General features: G+C 37.1%; 1 protein-coding gene across 1 annotated transcript in view; it reads left to right on the top strand.

The window, feature by feature from the left end:
* Nucleotides 1-14518, top strand: part of TRMT11 (tRNA methyltransferase 11 homolog) — a 61015-nt gene extending 46497 nt beyond the window's left edge. Inside the window, 1 exon segment of the mRNA XM_082856110.1 lies at nt 14036-14518. Coding sequence (XP_082712236.1) covers nt 14036-14167 — 132 coding nt within the window. The 3' untranslated portion in view covers nt 14168-14518.
* The last annotated feature ends 4495 nt before the right edge of the window (nt 14519-19013 follow it).

Raw genomic sequence — 19013 nt, 5'->3', positions numbered from 1 at the left:
GGGCCACTCTTCATCGCGGTGCGCGGGCCTCTCACTATCGCGGTCTCTCTTGTTGCGGAGCACAGGCTCCAGACGCACAGGCTCAGTAGTTGTGGTTCACGGGCCTAGTTGCTCCGTGGCATGTGGGATCCTCCCAGACCAAGGCTCGAACCCGTGTCCCCTGCATTAGCAGGCAGATTCTCAACCACTGCACCACCAGGGAAGCCCCTACTGATTCAATTTCTATTAGCAATTGGTCTGTTCAGATTTTCTCTTTCTTCATGACCCAATCTTAGAAGGTTGTGTGTTTCTAGGAATTTCTTCTAGGTTGTGTAATTTGTTGGCATATAAGTGTTGATAGTGGTCTCTTATGATCCTTTGTATTTCTGTGGTATCAGTTTAAAGTTTCTTCTTTCAGTTCTGATTTTACTTATTTGAGTCTTTTTTTTTTTTTCAAGTGAGTCTAGCTAAAGGCTTGTCAGCTCTATGTATCTTTTCAAAGAACCAGCTCTTAGTTTCATTCATCTTTTCTATTATGTTTTTAGTCTCTATTTCACTTATTTCTTCTCTGATCTTTATTTCCTTCCTTTCTAGTTTGTTGAGGTATAAAGTTAGGTTGTTTATTTAATGTTTATTTTAATGCATTAAAAATACAAATATTACCTATATATTTTGCAGTTTTAAGTCTTGATATTAGAAAGTACAGTGAATGACATCAGCAATCTTTATTTTGTGGCCTCCATAAAAAGTACTTGCACCATATGATGATTATGAGCACTTGAAGCACTGTTCCAAAGAATTGGAAGGAGAAAAATCTAGAGAAAAGGCTTTAATAATTAATGGAGCCCCATAATAAACCAGTCATTTCTGTTTTAGTGACAAAATTAAGACCCATTGTGGACAATTTCACCTTTGCTTTTCCCTGAGTTTAATTTGTTTAAGAAAGTCTAGTATATTTTTTTTGGTAGATTTATAATATTTCCCTAAGCAAATTTGATACACAGAAGAAGAAATAGAGAATGATCTAAGAATGCTTCTGAGAATGCTTTTTCCTATCTAAAAATGATAAATAAGGTCACTCACCTTAGATATTTTTAAACCTATAAAGGCAGTGTTAATTTTTGTTTGGTTGCTTTTTATCATTTTACTTTTGTCCTTTCAAATTAATTTATAAAACAAGGCAAGCCTTTTGCTCAAGTAATTTTTTGAAATGGCCTTCACTTTATAAGATCAAATTTAATCAGTGAGTTTTAACTTGTATGGAGTTTATTATAACTGAAATTACTTTGTCATGTTAAATTAGTCGTGTTTGGCTTTTAATTAATTACTTCATTTCTACCTTCTGTTTGTATGGAGAGGAGTGTATATAATTGCAGCAAGATCCCAGTCCTTTATAATGAAAGTGATGACATAAAATTGTCAAACAGTTCTCATGCACATCTAACAAATTATTCTCGACCTTGTTCAGTGTTGTTGATTTTGGCAGTGGAAGACTATTAATTTTAGATTTTTACACTTTTGTATACTGTGTCTCTTCATTTTTGATTTGTTACTTGTTAGGTTTAACTTCAGTATAACTTTTGACCCACTTGATGTGTTGTTATAAAGTGTTCTCCCTCCCCCCCCTTTTAAAATGTAAACATAAGTTATAAATGTAAAAAAATCTAAAGAATATAGATATTTCATAAAACTTTGTATCTTTACATTATTGGCTATAGTTTTCAGACTTACTGAACATTAGTAGTAAAGGAGAAAATTCTTGCTAACCATGTTAAAATTATGAAGATGCCTGATTAAGAAAAGCTAGTTTTCTGTCATTATTCCCTGTCAATGTAGTCTGAAAGCTAAGTGAATGACAAATAACACTGTTTAATGCTTTATTTTTTACAGCGGTTTCACATCCATTTGACCTTATTATTTTGCCTCTGTTAGAGATGAGGAAGTGGCCAAGGCCTAGCCCAGTCCACTTAAATAGGAAGTGGCCAATTTGAGACCAAAACTCCTCTTTGTCCCTGAAATTCTCTCTCCTTTTTTCTAGATCATGTTGCCTCTTCACCAAAACACAATTCTACCTTTAGAATATGCCAAGATTAAAAGGCAAATGTTCTTCAGTAGCATGTTACAAGTTTCTTTTAAAGCCAGTTTTTTCTCATCACTCATGGGGCCATGGCAGAATGATTTGTTTTTACTAGAACTTATTTTTCCTGTTGATACAACATGTAGTCAATGCTGCTATATATAGTTGTGGTCACAGTGGTTACTCCTATAAGGCATTTTTCTCATATAAAATTCATAGGAGAAAAATGGTGATCTCTAGAGTTGTCCAGAACAGTTCAGAAATCAAATGTAGTAGTTTGTCTTCAGTGAAGTACCCAAAATAATACTCTCTCAGTGTTTTATACCAATATACTTGGATAGACAAATGAGTACCCAAAGCAGCCATTTTCAAGACTTCCTTGAAATTTTTTTTTAAACATTAATGCAACTTTTATATGCTATAGTACTTGGTTAAATATAAGAAAATTATCTTAAATTGTCATTGCACTAAATGGGCCGTCATGTGCCCTATTTGTTTTGTGGCTTATTTACTTGACATCCTGCCTTACACTGCTGGTGGTTTGAGAAGTACTGAAGTATAGATAAATTTAAGTTTAGATACCATATGGACATTAATTTAGACTAAAGTTATAATATTGTGTAAACCAGTTGTTATTTTGTTTTATAGCTAGCCAGTATAGTTCACATGATTTAAAGTAGAGAATATTGGGAGGTCATAGTAGCAGGTGATGAAAGTTAATGTAATTTTTTATTTTGGACCAAATGAAAGAGTCCAGTAACATGAAGCCTATGAATGCTTCATTAATCAGAATGGAAGGTGGCCAAAACTGAAAGACTTGACTAAAGCACTGAAAGATTTTAAAGCTGTGGAGGGAGAAAAGAACCATTAACATTATAACAACAACAACGGTGTTTTAAATAAGAGAGAGAAGAGAAACTGAGGTCACTTGTTTGAGAAAATGACTTATGAATGGCTTGAAGTGGAAGAAATTAGTCTTTGTATAAGTAGTTTCCATATTATAATGATAGTAGTGTTACTAATCACAAACTGTGGTGTTTTGCTGACATAATGCTTGTGCCTGTTTCCATTATGCATTATCCTTTCCCAGGATCCATGTTGTCAATTTTTTTTCCTTTGGCAGCCATTTGAATTAAAGATGGTCTCTTCCTGTTGACCTTTCTTTCTGAAATACTTTGTTTTTTGCCTGTCTCTTGCCAGGATGGTTGGGTATTTTCCTTTTGATTAGAGCTATGAAAGATTAGAGATTAGGTATGGAGTATTTCAATCTTATAACATGCCTGGTGGGAAATAGATGCTACTTCATTTATCAGTGAGAAAAATAAGACAGGGTGACACTAAATCAGAACATGATAGTTGGATATGAACTGAGTCTAGGTCATAGTACAATACAGTATTCATTACCATCAAAATGTGTGTCTGTGTGTGTGTCTCTGTGTGTGTGTGAGAGAGAGAGAGGGCAAGGGAGAGAGATGGAGAAAGAGAGACTCTTTTAAATTATTTTGCATTAGAAATCAGAAGGAAGCTATTTGCATTATTTATAAATTATATTTCAACTTGAGATATTTAAAAAAGGCTTATAAAAACAGAAAGAAGCCTGTTGCTGCATATCATATTTTATTAATTCAGTTTTAAGGATCATGCCATCTACTTAGTTCTGAATGAATCACTTTTGCTGTTAATGGTACTTTTCCTTGAATTTAAATTTTAGAGAGTCATCACTTGACTTTTTCTTTTATACTTCTGCAACTAAATGACTTTGCCAAACTGGATGTTTTGTTAAATTAATGCTATCATAATAGTTTTAAATTACTATTTCTGGTAAACCAAGAAAAAGCAAAAGTCTATCCCCTACTAGCTCCAAGAAGGAATCATTTAAGATACCTGGATCCTTCTACTTATGATGCTATTTGGATATGGCTCTTTTATTTGCAGGAAAAAGCAGTTGTTCTCTGAAGGCAGAGAGAGCATCCGTCTTAATGTTCCAGCTCTAATGCTCATATTTTCAAACTATGGCAGTAAAACAGTCTTTAACTGTTGTTACAGAATCTTAGGCAGAGGTCAGTTGCAAAATATAAAGTATGATCTAGGGGTCCAAGGCATGAATGGTTTAGGGAAATGGGAAGTTTATGTTCATAGTCAGCATAATCCTCTGGAGCTTTTTTTATAATTCTCAAATGACACATTTTTTATTTTTTGTATTTTTATTTATTTATCAAATGGTTATTTAATTTAGAACTATATTTCTAGTGTTTTTCAAATTCAAACACAAACTAGTGTCTTCTTCTCACTCCATGACCCACCAAGAACCCAACCCTGAGATTTTAATGTGTATTTTTTTTGTCCAAAACCTAAAGGGTACAGTTTAATGAATAATTATAAAGTAAACATCTCTGTAACCACCACCAAGGTCAGAATTACAGAGTATTGGAGCATCCCCTTTTGTGGCTATTTTTGATCATAAACACCTCCTCCTGCAGGTATAACCACTAATCTGACTTTTATGGTAATCACTTCCTTACTTTCCTTTGTAATATTATCACTATCGAATTCATCCCTGAGCAAAATAATTTTGTTTGTTTTTGATGTTTACATATATAAATGCAGGTGTATTTTAATTAATTTTTCTTTTAATGGATTGTTGATGATTTTAAGAAGTCACCTAGGAGATGAATTGTCTCCAAATTAAAGCAAGAGTATGTATGTTCATGTCTATGCATGTTTTGGTCTGTTACTCATCCTCTGCTGCTTAGGTAATTAAGGTTCTTCTTAACTTTAATTGACTTTTAGATATAGTAACTAATAAGTTGTCATTACATTTTTATCCCCTGTGTTGACTTGTATTTTAATGTTTGAGGTTAAGTTTTGAATTTTATGGAGTTATAGGTTTTAGTGGCGAGTATGTAGGAAGTATTCATAGTTCTGTATCAACATGATAGCACAGGTATCCATGATGGTTTTTTTTAGTTAGAAAAAAATTATGTGTTGAGTGCCAGATGTCAAAGTTCAATCATTAGGTGTCACTCATTTTCAGAACTCTAGATATAAAGATTTTTATATATATTAAAATATTTTAACAAATTCTAGGTAACTTAATATCTTACAGAGTAATTAAACTTTTTACAAGTACAGGTTATATGTAAATACAAAGTTTAGGGATGAAGATTTCCAACCATTACCTTGCTCCCATTAAGAATAGTGCTAGAGGGTTTTTTTCCTTAACAGTATTGGATGCCAGACTTTTGACCTGCTTGTCCTTGGTTTGGAAATGGCCTAGTGCTGTTTATAGTTGTATAACTTTAGCACAAGTGGTTTCTATAGCTACTGTCCAGTACCAGATGTAGAACACTGGGAAGCTTTGATAAGGGGAGCAGGATTTTTAAACAAAAGCCGGACATGGATAATTACCCTGAAGCTGAACTGAGGTCCATTATGTTCAGCACTGTCATTTACATTTCATTTTCACTCTCTGCTGATTATAAGAAGGAAAATCTACTCACTGTTTTCCTCTTCCATCTCTTTGCCTTCTTCCTCTCACCTTATTAAAGAATGTGTATTATACCTTTAATCTGTTTCATGAATCCTCGACAGAATTAGGTGAGCATCACCAATTTGCTGGCTTTTACTTACGATGACAGCATCATTGGTTTCCACTTATCATAGAATAAGTTTCGTAAGCCATTTGTATTCAAGTGTTTGCAGTGAAACTGCTGTTTTGTATAAACTGCTGCCACTTTGAGAATATAAATGACTTAAGGTTAATACTAGTGAGGTAGAAGAAATCATTATCTCATTATCAGGAGCTGTCAGTAAGTGAAAGGACAACTTAAACCTGACCTATAATTAAAATAGCCATTTGGTTTTCTTCCAGATGGTTTTCAACTTCATCCCCAAAGTGACACCTTTCTAGGGGAAAGCTCTTGTTTTTAAACAGTAATTTTTATAAATTGATTATTATTCTTAGGTATATTGTTGGGGAGTTCTTTGAAAGTAACTCTTTTGGCAGTAAAGGGATACTGTGAGAGAGAATTTTGGCTTCAGTTAGAATGTGGGTTGGGAGTGATGAGACAGACTGTAGAGTTAAGCAAGGGGATCCAGTTTGTAGTAGAGGGGGACTGGAGGCAAGGAAGTTGAGAAAATTCATACTTGATGACTCCTTTTTTTTTTCTCTGTAAAGAAAGATGTAAGTTTTTGTTGAGAGTGAATGGAAAAGGTAGTATGAGAAATGAGAAAACTGTCTTTTACTGATTTTTACATTCATGTATTTTTCATATTTTAGTATGTTTTCTTTTTCTGATTTGATTGCATGTTCCCTGAGGGGAAAGCCATGGCTTTCATCAGTCAGCATGTGTTTATGGGACCATTTGTGTCATGTGTTGAGACAGAACAGACTGATAAAACATAGTCCTTATCCTTAGAGAACTTGCATGTGGGAGAAACGATGACCCAACCCATTCCAGCATCACGTGTTTGGTTCTGTAGTGATCAGTGCATATTGCTCTGTGAACACCAGAGAGCGCCTACCTGAGGAGATGGTGCTTGAGTCAAGAGACCAACATTTTCAGCAAAGGTACAGAGACATGAGAGGGGTTATGGTGCATTCAGGGAACCCTAGACATTTAAGCATGACTGAAATACTAAGTATGTGGGGAGGAGTGGCTTGAGAAGTGGAAAACCAAAGGCCTGCCTAGTGTTGAAGGTCTTTGCATACCAAAGAGTTTCAAGTTTATCCTATCGGTGATGGCAAGCCCTGAGGAATGTGAGTTAGTAGAGTGGCAGAAGTTCTTGTTTTAGGAAGGTCACCCGGGCTTTAACATGCAGGCAAGTTTTTATTATGGAAAGATGCCTGTGATACCAGCCTGGAGGCTTCTGGCATGGTCATGTGAAGATGATGAGGCTGTCAACTAATAAAGGTAGAAACTGGAGATTGTGGGCGAGACAGTGGAATTGAGAGCTTCAGGGGAGGTAGATGTGCCAGGACCTAATGACTGAATAATTGGGGTAAGGGAGACAGGAGTTAAGGATAACTTTTAGAAATCTGGCTTGGGGTAGCTGAGTAGGTGCATGTATCTTTACCTGTCCTCCCTACTTCCCAAAGGACATGGCGCAGTGCCGCTTTCCTGGACTACTGCAGGAGTCTTCCAGCTGGTTTCCCTGCCTCTGGAATTTCTCCTACCATTACGTTTCCTGTACGGTAGCCGGAAATATCTTTCACAATGTAAACAGATAATGAAACTCCCCTGCTTAAAAGTCATCAATAACTTTGTGAAATTTAGACTAAAATTCAGAGTCCTTCACATAACCTTCAAGGCCGGCCTGATCTTAGACTTCTGGCCTGTCTCTCCAATTTCATTTTGTGCCACCTTCCCTTTAGTTTTGCAAGCCTTAGCCACACTAGCCTGCTTTCAGTTCCCAGAATGTACTTACCTCTTTCAAGTCTGAGTCTTTTCACATTGTTTCCTCCCTCATTGTGTTCCCTAGAATGCTTTCTTCTGGTCTCTTTCTATGAGTAAATTTGACTCATCCTTTAGGTCTCAGATAAATGTCGCTTCCTTAGGGAAGCCTTTCTTATGCATTCTCTTCCCCCCCATCTAACTAGGTGTCTCCTTATATTCTTATAGTAACCCTTTTCTTCCCAGTGTTTAATCATGGTTTGTAAATACACGTTTGGGTATACATTGTTTAATGTCTCTTCCCGCTAGTATATAACTGTGAATTCATGGAGCTTGACTATTTTGCTCACCACTCAGTAAATATTTATGGAATGAATAGTAATTGTTCAGTGATTGTTTTGGGCCCCTCTAGAATAAAAAACAATAAAATTCAACAGCATTTAAATCATCCATTTGAAAGAAGAGTAGGAATAGATAGTTAAGGCTAGCTAAAAGTTTTCTGTTTCAAAATACACTGAATTTTATCATTACCCTGATATCACTCCTCAAAAGCCAGTGGTACAGAAACATTTTAATCCTATCATACCTAGGCCTCATTTCTCATGAGAAGCAAACCAAAAAAGCAGCTGAATCGCCATACTGTGGGAAATCATAACACCTTCCTTCTGTTTAAGGGAGAAGATAACAAAGAATGGCAGATTTCTGGGAGAAGGCAGTAATTAGAAGGATAGTTTTACCTAAATGGAGTTGTGAACTTTAGTTTCTTTAAAGTCTGAGCAGTTTTATGATGTTCAGGACGCTCTTACATATATGTATTCTCCCAGTGTAATCCAGAGTGTCATTCGTTCCATTCAAAGTGTCAGCTTCAGGGCTTCCCTGGTGGCACAGTGGTTGAGTCCGCGTGCCGATGCAGGGGACACGGGTTCGTGCCCCGGTCCGGGAAGATCCCACGTGCCGCGGAGCGGCTGGGCCCGTGAGCCATGGCTGCTGAGCCTGCGCGTCCGGAGCCTCTGCTCCACAGCGGGAGAGGCCACAACAGTGAGAGGCCCGCGGACCGCAAAAAAAAAAAAAAAAAGTGTCAGCTTCAGATGTAACTACAAAACATACAGTTTTTTTTTCTTTTCTTGAAAAGTTGTTCCCCTTTAGATTAACATTTATTAAATTACAAGTGGCTGAAGTACTTTCCTTTCAATGTCTCCTGTGTTCTTTTTGATGCTCTACTTTTGATGTAGAGTTATTTGTAAAAATAAAGATTAACTTGAATAAGGTCTAGTTTATGTAATTTCCTTTATTTTTCTCGAGAATAATTTGCAAATGGACATAAATGGCAGTGATACACTTTACAGTCACTAAGGTAAATATGTATTTGTATATTTCCACACTATTCTTCTAAAAATGAAATGGTGTGAATAAATGCCAGTGCCCTCTGAAGGAAAATGGCCATCATGTTGGTGCTCTGTAACTCTAGGTGTTTACAGCAATCAGGACTTAGAGACAGTGAGGGAAATAGAGCGCTCCTGACAGTCGGATGCATGATGGTCAGCTCTGCTTTAAACTATCTTTATCCACAGCGGGAAATACTATACAGAAGGATTTATCTGCTTCAGCCAGCAGAGGGCACTGTACACATAAAAGTACACTACCAATTGTAAAGCTTCCTTTGATTTTTTTTGGCAAGTGTGTTAAAATTCCTCGAGTGGTTTATGTTTAGAATTAGCAGTACTGATAGGACAGGAAATTGGCTGGGTGGGACAGTGGTTAAAGGGGTTCTGTCTAAAAGTTTAGATCTGAAATATGTGCTACCAAATATGTTGCTGTTCCGTGAAGAATGTCCTCTAAATGTCAAACTCCATTTTGAACGACCCACTAATCTACCATGTGGGAAGTTAACTCTTTAACCTTTGTTTTGATGTAATTTCTACTTAAAAAAAAAAAACAACTGTGATGGAAAGCGCATGAGCTTTGAAGTCTGATCTAGTCTACAATTCTGGAAATACTGCTTACTAGATGTGTGACTTGTGGCAGATTATTTAGACTCTTTTAGTCTCTTTCCATATCTGCAAAATTTAGATAATAATCTGTGAAAAGATGCAGAAAATTAAATAATTCACTTATGTAAAACACATAGTTGCAAATACGTATCAGTTGCTTTCTTGAATCAGAACTTGTATGTTTCTTGTCATATTTACAATTGCTGTTTGTCTTACAAAGTTAAGTGATAGGTCTGAAAGCTGTGTATTTCCATTATGTAGCCATCTGTAGCTAGCACAGATTTTCCTACAGAAATTCTTGATTTCTGGTTATAAAAATGATAAACAGTAGATAGTGTAATCAACAATCTTAATATTTTATTCATATTTCCTTAAGTACTGCCATGTGCCAAAATTTAACCAGTAGTTATGAAATTTGGGAAAAGTGGTCTGTAATCTTTCATTGCCATAGTTTTCTTTCTTGGCATTTCCTAATTCTTGTGTATTTTTATTTTCCATGAAGTATTTCTTGCTTACTAAAGATTGGCAGAACTCAGGTTTCATGATACATAGATGATATCATGACTGATAGTGATAGACAGATTTGGAAGTGTTAGAGAAACCAGAAATCAAACATTGGGGCAAGATTGAGTTAGTGAGGGATATCAAGCATTGTGTTGCTTGAGGATACTCTTCTCCTTTTAAGTAAACCCTTGGCATTTGAGATACTGAGTTGAAAAAAAAATCTGCAGATATTCTTGGTTGAGATGGGCAGGGAATGTGAATAGAGAAGAGCTATCAAAAGGTGATGAAAAATATGTAGAGTTGAATATCATCATCTCAAGTGTGAGCCCTGGTAAACTAAACTAAAGATAGGATGAAAGAGAGAGGGAAAAGAGAAAAAAATAGCAAGCTTGCCGTTTTATTCAGCATCACGTTAACATAAGTTCTGAATGCTGCAAATGGTATTTTTCATAAGGACCAGAGTATATGTTAAATGTGTATTGTTCATAGGTAATGATATTTACATATATGATATGTATGTGATAATATGTGGACCATAAATGTACTGAATGTTTTATGTGGAACATTTTATGAACCATATCTTTTCCACCTAGATGAAAATGGTAGCCAAAGTCTCTGGAGTGTCTGGCTTATCCCGAAGCAGGACTTAACGCTGCTAGTAATAGAACGGCTCTTGCCAGGTCCCTGGCTGCACAAGGGATTTGGAGCTTTTGGGTTCTCCAGGAGTTTTTGTTATGAATGTCTTATTTCACAATTAGGGGGCAATCAATCTTATAGAAGGAGGCGTTCCACTATAGGACCCAAACACATACCTCACACTGATTCTTCTCTACTCCCTGGGAGATAAATAGCATTTCCCCCAGCCCCCAGAGGTTGCATTTCGAAGGTTAATAGTCTTTCCCCACTTTTCCTGTAGCATATATTTCTCTGTCACTGGGTCTCTGTAGCACTGAATATATGGTCTTTTAGGGGCTTATTTTGCTTTTACTACTGTATGTTCTGAGCGAATCTTGAAGTCTAAACTAGTTAGATAAAGAATGCCATAGGTAGTACATGTTTTCTTGATAAACATTAATTAGCATAGGTTTTAATCATTACTTTTGGGTTTTCCAGGTTTCTGCTGTTCATTCTCAGTCTCTGCCTCTGGTCTTTATAGTCTCTTCTTCATCCTCAGTTTGTCCTATGTATATCCTTTAAGTCAAAGACAAGCTATTTGGTTAAGCTCCCACTTTGGTCTATGAGGATACCTACCTTCCATTGTGCTTCAGCTTTTCTCTCCTGCTTCCCCCAGTGAGCTGCATAATTGGCAGTTTAGGTGGGTTAGGCACACAAGTAACTGAGCCTGAGTCAGTCCCCGGCTCATCCTGGTCTTCAGCTGTCTTACCATGCCTCTACCTTTTAATCTAGCACTCTGGGATCACACATTTCTGTCCTGTCATTCCACTGCAGCCCCAGGACATTCACTGAAGTAGTCTGCAGTGCATTTTGAGATGTAGAGGTGCTCTTGCATGGCTTAGAGGAGTCACAGGGAGAAGAGAGGACAGAAGGCAAAGCTGGGAAGGATCTCACTGCCTGACAGTGTTCTGATCTCTCTTGTACAGAAGAGGAAAGTGAGAAGGCATTCAGCAAACTGATGTGCAATTGAATCTCACTCCCAAATGTTAAGGGAAAGCCTCAGAATTGGGGAAAGTTTGAACCCGTTTGGATTTTAGCCAGAATGCTGGAATATTAGATTTGCATTTTAATAAGTTGCATTTGATCCCATTATGGAGAATAGAGAGGGAGCCACAAAGGCAAGGCAACTGGCAGTTTAGGAAAAAATCAAGGAGAGATGAGGAAGGCTTAAACTATAATAGTGGAGTTACGGGTGAAGAGGAGGAGTGGATTTGAGAAATTTAGGATGCAGAATCTAAGATTTTAGGACTGACTTAATGTGAGAAGAAAAGGGAGAGCGATTTGACCCAGGTTTCTGATTTTGATGACTGGGTGGAGAATGATGCAAAGAGCTGTGAGAAGTAATGTAGCAGGAGAGATGTCACATCTGGACATAGCTTTACATATAACCAAGTAAAGGTATTTCTGCCAGGATTAAGGTAATGTAGTTCAGAAAGTAGGCAAGTTTTCTAGTGATCTTATTTGATATAAGGACAGAATGTAGAACGCCTGGAAGAGCAGATGATGGCAAGTCTCTTCCTTTCCTATGACTCTTCAGTCAGACTTCTGATAAAAGTTGCCATGCACAAGGCAAGGCGAAATGCTGGACCATCATCCTGTATTGCTGCTCTCCCAGGTCCAGTCTGGAGATGTGGACGTTGAGTCCTCCTGTCCAGTCGACAGTACTGCTAGGGTTATGGTATCCCTCAGGCATCCTGTGGCTCCTTATATCTCCTTCTAGTATGAAAATTTTGTATCATTGAAATAATCCTCTTAGTTACTAGAACAAAGTTAATAGCATTTCTGATCCAGGTCTCTTCCTTTCTGGGGAGCCTTTGTTCATCACATGTTTATTCCCTGAGATACTCCTTCTTCTTGAGTTGAGGCAAGAGTTAGCTCTTTTGGGGAAAAAAACCTCATTATGTTATAGTTAAAGGGTGTAGTCCCTGGGTCTGGTAGACCTGTGTTCAAATCCTAGCTCTGTCACTTACCAGCTGTATTATCTTGGGCCTGTACTCTTAAATAACTCCTCATCTGTAGATGGTAATAAGAGTGTACTTATCTGTTACAGCTGATGAGTTTGTATTAGATAGTGCATGTAAAGCATTTAGGATGGTTTTTGGCCCATAATAAATACCCCATAAATACTACCTTTCATTTGGTATTCTTTAACTTTTTATCTTTTGGGGATTATATAGCCTGAAGTTAGTAACCATTGGCATGCTTTCACGTGCTTGCAAGAATTTGGAACTGTAGTATACTTAGTGCCATAAAATTTAAATAGCCACTTTTTTTCTTTTTAAATGAATCAGGAAATCTGGGCATGTTTAATAATTTCTTTTTTTGTGTAATTTAAAAAAAACATTCTGGGGCAAAATAGTTTCTGAATAAACAAATCAGCCAACATAATTTTATTTTGGCTAAACCTGGGCTTTTATTAATATTAGATATGAGGGAGAGAATGAAAGTATTCATCTCATACAGGAATGAGGAAAAATACAAAACTATTTTGAGGATTGTTATATTCCAGATATATTTGTAGATATCATTTTGATACTGAAACCAGGATAAATAATTAGGCTTCATATTTTCTAATTATGTCTCCCGCCTATTCTCAGAATCACATTAATCCCTGTACATTTGAATATGAATTTACAGAAATGCATGGGAAATGAGATTTTATTTCTAATTAGACTTTTTTTCACAGTTTAAGGTGGCTAGTGAAATTGGCTGAGAAGCTGATGTTTCAATGTTGTCTGTCAGTCTTCTTATCCTCAATTTTCTAAGCTGAAACATGACATTTTAGCCCAGGTTAATATTTCCAGTTTCCAAATGTCAGTCTAAGCACTAGTCCTCACCTGTCTCTGAAGTCTAAAAGTGTGAAAATCACTTGTTTATCCTGTATCTTCATCTACTGAGGTTACTTAAAGTTGCCAGGAATAGTTTATTTCATTAACTGAACGTGCATGTACTCCCAAACAGTTTTACTGATCTGTATGACATCATACAAATGTAATAATTTGTTGTTGTACACCATTGGAGTAGAAGCTTCCTTGCTTGATAATTCTTGTAGTCAAAGACGGTTTCAGTTTGTGCTGAACTAGGAATCGGAAGATGCAGGTGGTTGTCCCAACTCGAGTTGCCTGGATGATGCTCTTTGCATTCCCTGGGTCTCTGTTTTCCCAGTAAAAGTTTTTGTCTTCTCTGTCCAGAGGACTGTTGTGTGGATCAGATGAGGTGAAGTAAGTGAAAACACTTTGGATACCCAAGCATGATACAGATATAAAGTGGTGGTGTATTTCTTGTTCATGTAATAAAGGAAAACAAATGTGTACCAGAGAGTGAGATTTTGCTTAAAGTAAATGACTGCTTTGGTTGCAGGCTAACGAAAGAAATAACTCAAACATCTTTATTTTCTGTATTTTCCAACCAACCAGAACCGGGACCAGTATTCACATCTGCTGAGTGATCACTTTCTGCCGTACCAAGGTCATAATTCCTTCCGTGAGAAATATTTCAGTGGGGTAACAAAAAGAATTGCCAAGGAAGAAAAATCTAGCCAGGAGTGAAAATTAGGATTTTGACAATGGAGAAAGAATAAGGGTTTGATAGAAAAGACATCTGGATGTGAACTTTCATGTATGATACAGAAAATGTACTGTTTTAAATAATTTTATATAACAAAATAAATGCTATAAAGTCAACTGAACAATTCTTTTAACGTTAGCTTTGTTTTGTAGACTATTCTGTTGTATGTGGTCTTTTGAACTTTATATTTATGCTTTCAAATATTATGGAAATTGAAAACAGTTATATTTTTGGTAATTAATTTACAAATGGTATTGACTTTTTAAACAGATATCTGCTGGATATGTTATAGGCATTAATAGTGTTTGAGAATTTATTCATTAGGTAGGCTTGTTTAATTTTGGTTTTGATTGTGATTGTTTTACATTGTCACTAATAAAGCTTACTGAGGATTCCTAAAATCGTGTAGTATACGGAGGGGATGTGATGAAGGAAATGAATTTTTATTTATAAATCCCAGACAAGTTAGTAACACAATGATAATGGTGATGATGAGAAAGGCTAGGACCTGACAACCTAAAAAGATTCCAAACTCCTTGAGGCCTGTCCACATCTGAAGCTCGTCTGTACCTTGGATTTGCTTCTGCATTCCTAAACCTTGACTGTCGGTCAAGTTAACTACCCACAATTTTTGGTTTAGAAAGTAACTGATAGTTAAAAGCAGTAACAACAACACAAGTCCTTGATGGTTCCCTAATGGCATTAAGTCTAATCAGAGCTCTTTGAAATAGAAGCTGTATTTTCTTGAAGGAGAAACTTTGCTGAGTCCACATTGTGTCCATCATGAAAATATCTTGTTTGAAAACCACTCTACCCATTAATTCAGGATGCTAATAGCTTTCCTGCTCTCGGTGGTCAAAGTACCTCAGCAGGACGGCAGTAAACGAATCCTCTCTCTTTAACCAGAGCCTATTTTTATTTATGCTATTATTATTATTTTAGTGTTACTGCTGGCTTTTATGGACTCACACTTTGAATGTGCATAGCTTAGGACCTCCAGAAGACCAGTGCTGCCCAAGCAGAGAGAGAGAGCGAGCAGGCCATCCGCCTAGTTCTCCCTCCTTTTCTTGTCCTGCAGCTCTGAATTTCAGCAGCAGATCTCAAACATTTCAGTGATTGTTTTGTTTGGGTTTCTGGATGTGATTTGTGGTACACTGGGGAAAATCTAAAAGTATTCAAGGATGATTTATTTTCAGTATTTCTGTTGTAAACTGACTTATTTAAAATTTTTTGAGGTTATATGGGCGGTGAGTTTGAAACTTTGTAGCTGACTAAATTTGGAATGAGATTTTAGCCTTGCCCCATTTTTTGGTTGTCACAAAAATTAGTCCAAATTAGTTCCAAATTAGATCTGGAAAAGTTGCAACATTAATTTTAGTCACTTTGTTCTTAAAAATTATCCAACATTAAAAAATATATATTTCAAATTATTTCTTATTACCATTAGTGGAGGCCTTCTAATCTTTAATTCTTCATTGTTGTGAGGTTTATTTTCATATATATCAATAAGTTCAGTCTCCCATTCCTGAAATGTCACCGGACTCAGAGTGTGAATTTGTGCAGTTGTTTTGAGGTTAGTACTTAGAAGTGAAAAAGAAACCCGATCACTTTCAACCGATTTTGATTTTAGTGCAGGTAACACGTCCTCTTATTCTAAAAAAAAGAGACTTTATTTTCTGGCATTAGGATCTTACTACTTCTGCATAAGTTGGAGAAGATCATTTCTGGGATTGCTTTAGTTTTATGTGTATTCCTCATGCACTTACTGGCAGGAATATCACCTAGCAAAATGCCTACATTTTAGGTAGTCCTGTAGTATGAATTTACAGTGTAATCTGTGAGTGAACCCTAGGTGGTCTGTGGGCTGGCCTATTTAATGCTTATAATATGACAGACTCTATAATTTTGTTTCTGGCATATATTAAAACAACCGTAAAATACAGACGGTTACGGATGTAACCATCTTGGTGGTGTTTCATCATAAGTAACCTCCTTCCCATCCATTCTGGTGGATTTTTTTTTTTTTTTTTTTTTTTTTTGCTGTGATAGTTGGGAAGGAATAGTGGAATAGGAGGTCTTTGGGGTATTTAGCCAAAGTTTAAAATCTGCTACAAATTTCTAGCCACTTCCTGCCCAAGGTGACCCAGGTTTAGGCCTGTTCGCCACTAACTTCCTTATGACTAATTCTTTAAGTACAGAGATTGAGCAATGAAACATTTTCAAACTGTTTAAACTCTGGGAGGTAGGTCAGTGTTACCATTATTTCCTTATGGTGGAAACTCACTTAAAATTCAGGGCTGGGCTTCCCTGGTGGCGCAGTGGTTGAGAGTCCGCCTGCTGATGCAGGGGACACGGGTTCGTGCCCCGGTCCGTGAAGATCCCACATGCCACGGAGCGGCTGGGCCCGTGAGCCATGGCCGCTGAGCCTGCGCATCCGGAGCCTGTGCTCTGCAGAGGGAGAGGCCACAACAGTGAGAGGCCTACGTACCGCAAAAAAAAAAAAAAAAAGAAAAAAAATTCAAGGCTTCTCTGGTGGCGCAGTGGTTGCAAGTCCGCCTGCCGATGCAGGGGACACGGGTTCATGCCCCGGTCCGGCAAGATCCCACATGCCACAGAGCGGCTGGGCCCGTGAGCCATGGCCGCTGAGCCTGCGCGTCCGGAGCCTTTGCTCCGCAACGGGAGAGACCACAACAGTGAGAGGCCCGCGTACCGCAAAAAAAAAAAAAGTTGATATACCCTACATATTTAAGAAGAATGGTGATTACAACTAAAGAACTTTATTTCAAGTTTGGTAGGGAAAAGTAGAGTATGAGTTAACATACCAAATGCATTGTAGTGAATGTGTTTACATTATTGGATGAAAAATGTGCTTTAAAGGTTTGGGACAGAAACAACTTTTAAGGTAACATGTTTTATACTCTTATAATTAAACAATCAGGGATGACTTTTTTTTTTTAACATCAGGAAATTAGATGTTAAGTTTGTGTTATCTAGATGACAATATAAGCAAATCTGACTCTTGAATCAAAGGCCTTAGTCCTTTTGGGTTAAGAGAACTAACCCATGCTGGAAATATTATCAAGTATTGCTAATCCAAAGAGATATGTAATAAAACATTATGTGTTGAAAATCAAAGGTGACATTTTTTGGGGGAAATGATCTTTCTACACCATTCTAATCTCCCTTGTAAAACCACAGTGGAACTAAGCTGATGTTCATGGTTCTAATACTAAACAAGGCACTGGCCCTGTATAAATTCATTAATGAAACATAGGGGTAGAAATGGAGGTTGGTGTTGCTGAGAGTATTGATGACCTTATTGTTGATTTGCCTGTTTGACCAAAAGGGAGTAAATTATACCAGAATAAGGACTTTGGCTCTTTTTACAAGAGCATGGGTTTTCTCCATTATAAAGTTATTTAGAAAACTAAACACGTGTAAGAATCTTTCTGTCTTAGAAGGATTGTATTCATGGAATAAGAGAAGTCTACTTTGATTTCCAACTCACCCACTCCCATTTTTCTCAGATATTTATCAAGTAATGTGGTTTGTAATCCAAACCAAAAAAAAAAAAGTGCCTTAATCCAGAACATACACATGGACACAATAACACTAGACTGATGATGTTTGTACTTTACTAAAACATTGAGATCGTCTCTAAAACAGAGTGGTTTAAGAACATAAGGTCTAGAGTGTAAAGAATTGTAATGGAATGATAAACATATCTGCGATTCTATCTAGCCATAGCATCATGGAGACAGCACATTCCTTGATGTTCTTTGGGCAAACCTGACTCTATTCCCTTAATAGAGGTCTGCCTCAGGATGTTCATATGTTTCACTATGTGGGATAAGCAAGTTGACATTTAGACATAACTGAGGCCAACCTGGAATTTGGCTCTTATCCCTTGCTTTATAAGCCATTGTAGACAGGCTCTTAGGGGGATGGAGGCTAAATTCTCATGGCAGTCTCTTAAGAAGCCTGGGCCATGGAACAAAATAGGCTTAAAAGATGAATGTTAAGATAAGCCAGCTTCACTTTATGTAACTGCTAGCCCTATTTCTTGGGACATTAGGACGTGCTTAGTATATTTTTGTTCTAGAATTTGAATGTTCTTACTAAGATAATTATATCGCCGTGATGCCAAACTGAATCACCTAAAAAGGAATCTGCTTTGACCTCTATGACTTTAAAATCTCTCCTTTAATCAAGCCTTCCTGACTTTCTCCTGAGGGCTTATCAGAAGAACTCTATTTTGTCTAACATCCAGCAGTGGAGATTAGCTGGGCTTATGTGTGAAATTAGTCAGATTTTTAAAATGGCTGAGGAGAAAATTAAAATTGGAAATGAAATAGTACTTGGGTTGGGCTTTGATGGGCTGCCCAAGTATTGTATCTAATGTGTTGTACATTTGTGAAGTGGATCAGGATGGTCAGAGCTGGTATTGATGAGCTTTAAAAATCTGTAAAACCTCTTTAATATCTGTTTATTTATAAATCATGGACTGGAGTATCTCACCCCAAGTCTGAGTGCTTCCAGCACAAACAGCAAAACTTCTTTTTGCATTATTTTTCTATAGTTTTTACCTCTTGGGAGACAGTTCTCCATAGATGCCTTGCGTTTCTGTACACCTTACTAAAGGGGGCACTGACCCCCTGCATCGTAGACCATCTTTTGGTGGGGTGTGAGCACCCTTGAAAGATAAAGGTAGTGTCTCCACCTCCCCTGCCTCCTCCCTCTTCTGAACAGGGAAGAAGGCTATTCTAGCTAATAGTCTGCTAACTATTAGCTAACTACTGGGCTCTTTTCAAAACTGAACACCTGAGC

The sequence above is a fragment of the Leucopleurus acutus genome (assembly GCF_964270905.1).
Source record: "Leucopleurus acutus genome assembly, chromosome: 15".
Classification (NCBI taxonomy): Eukaryota; Metazoa; Chordata; class Mammalia; order Artiodactyla; family Delphinidae; genus Leucopleurus; species Leucopleurus acutus.
Note: the sequence above shows the minus strand (reverse complement) of the source record. Positions and strands in the feature narration are given on the sequence as shown.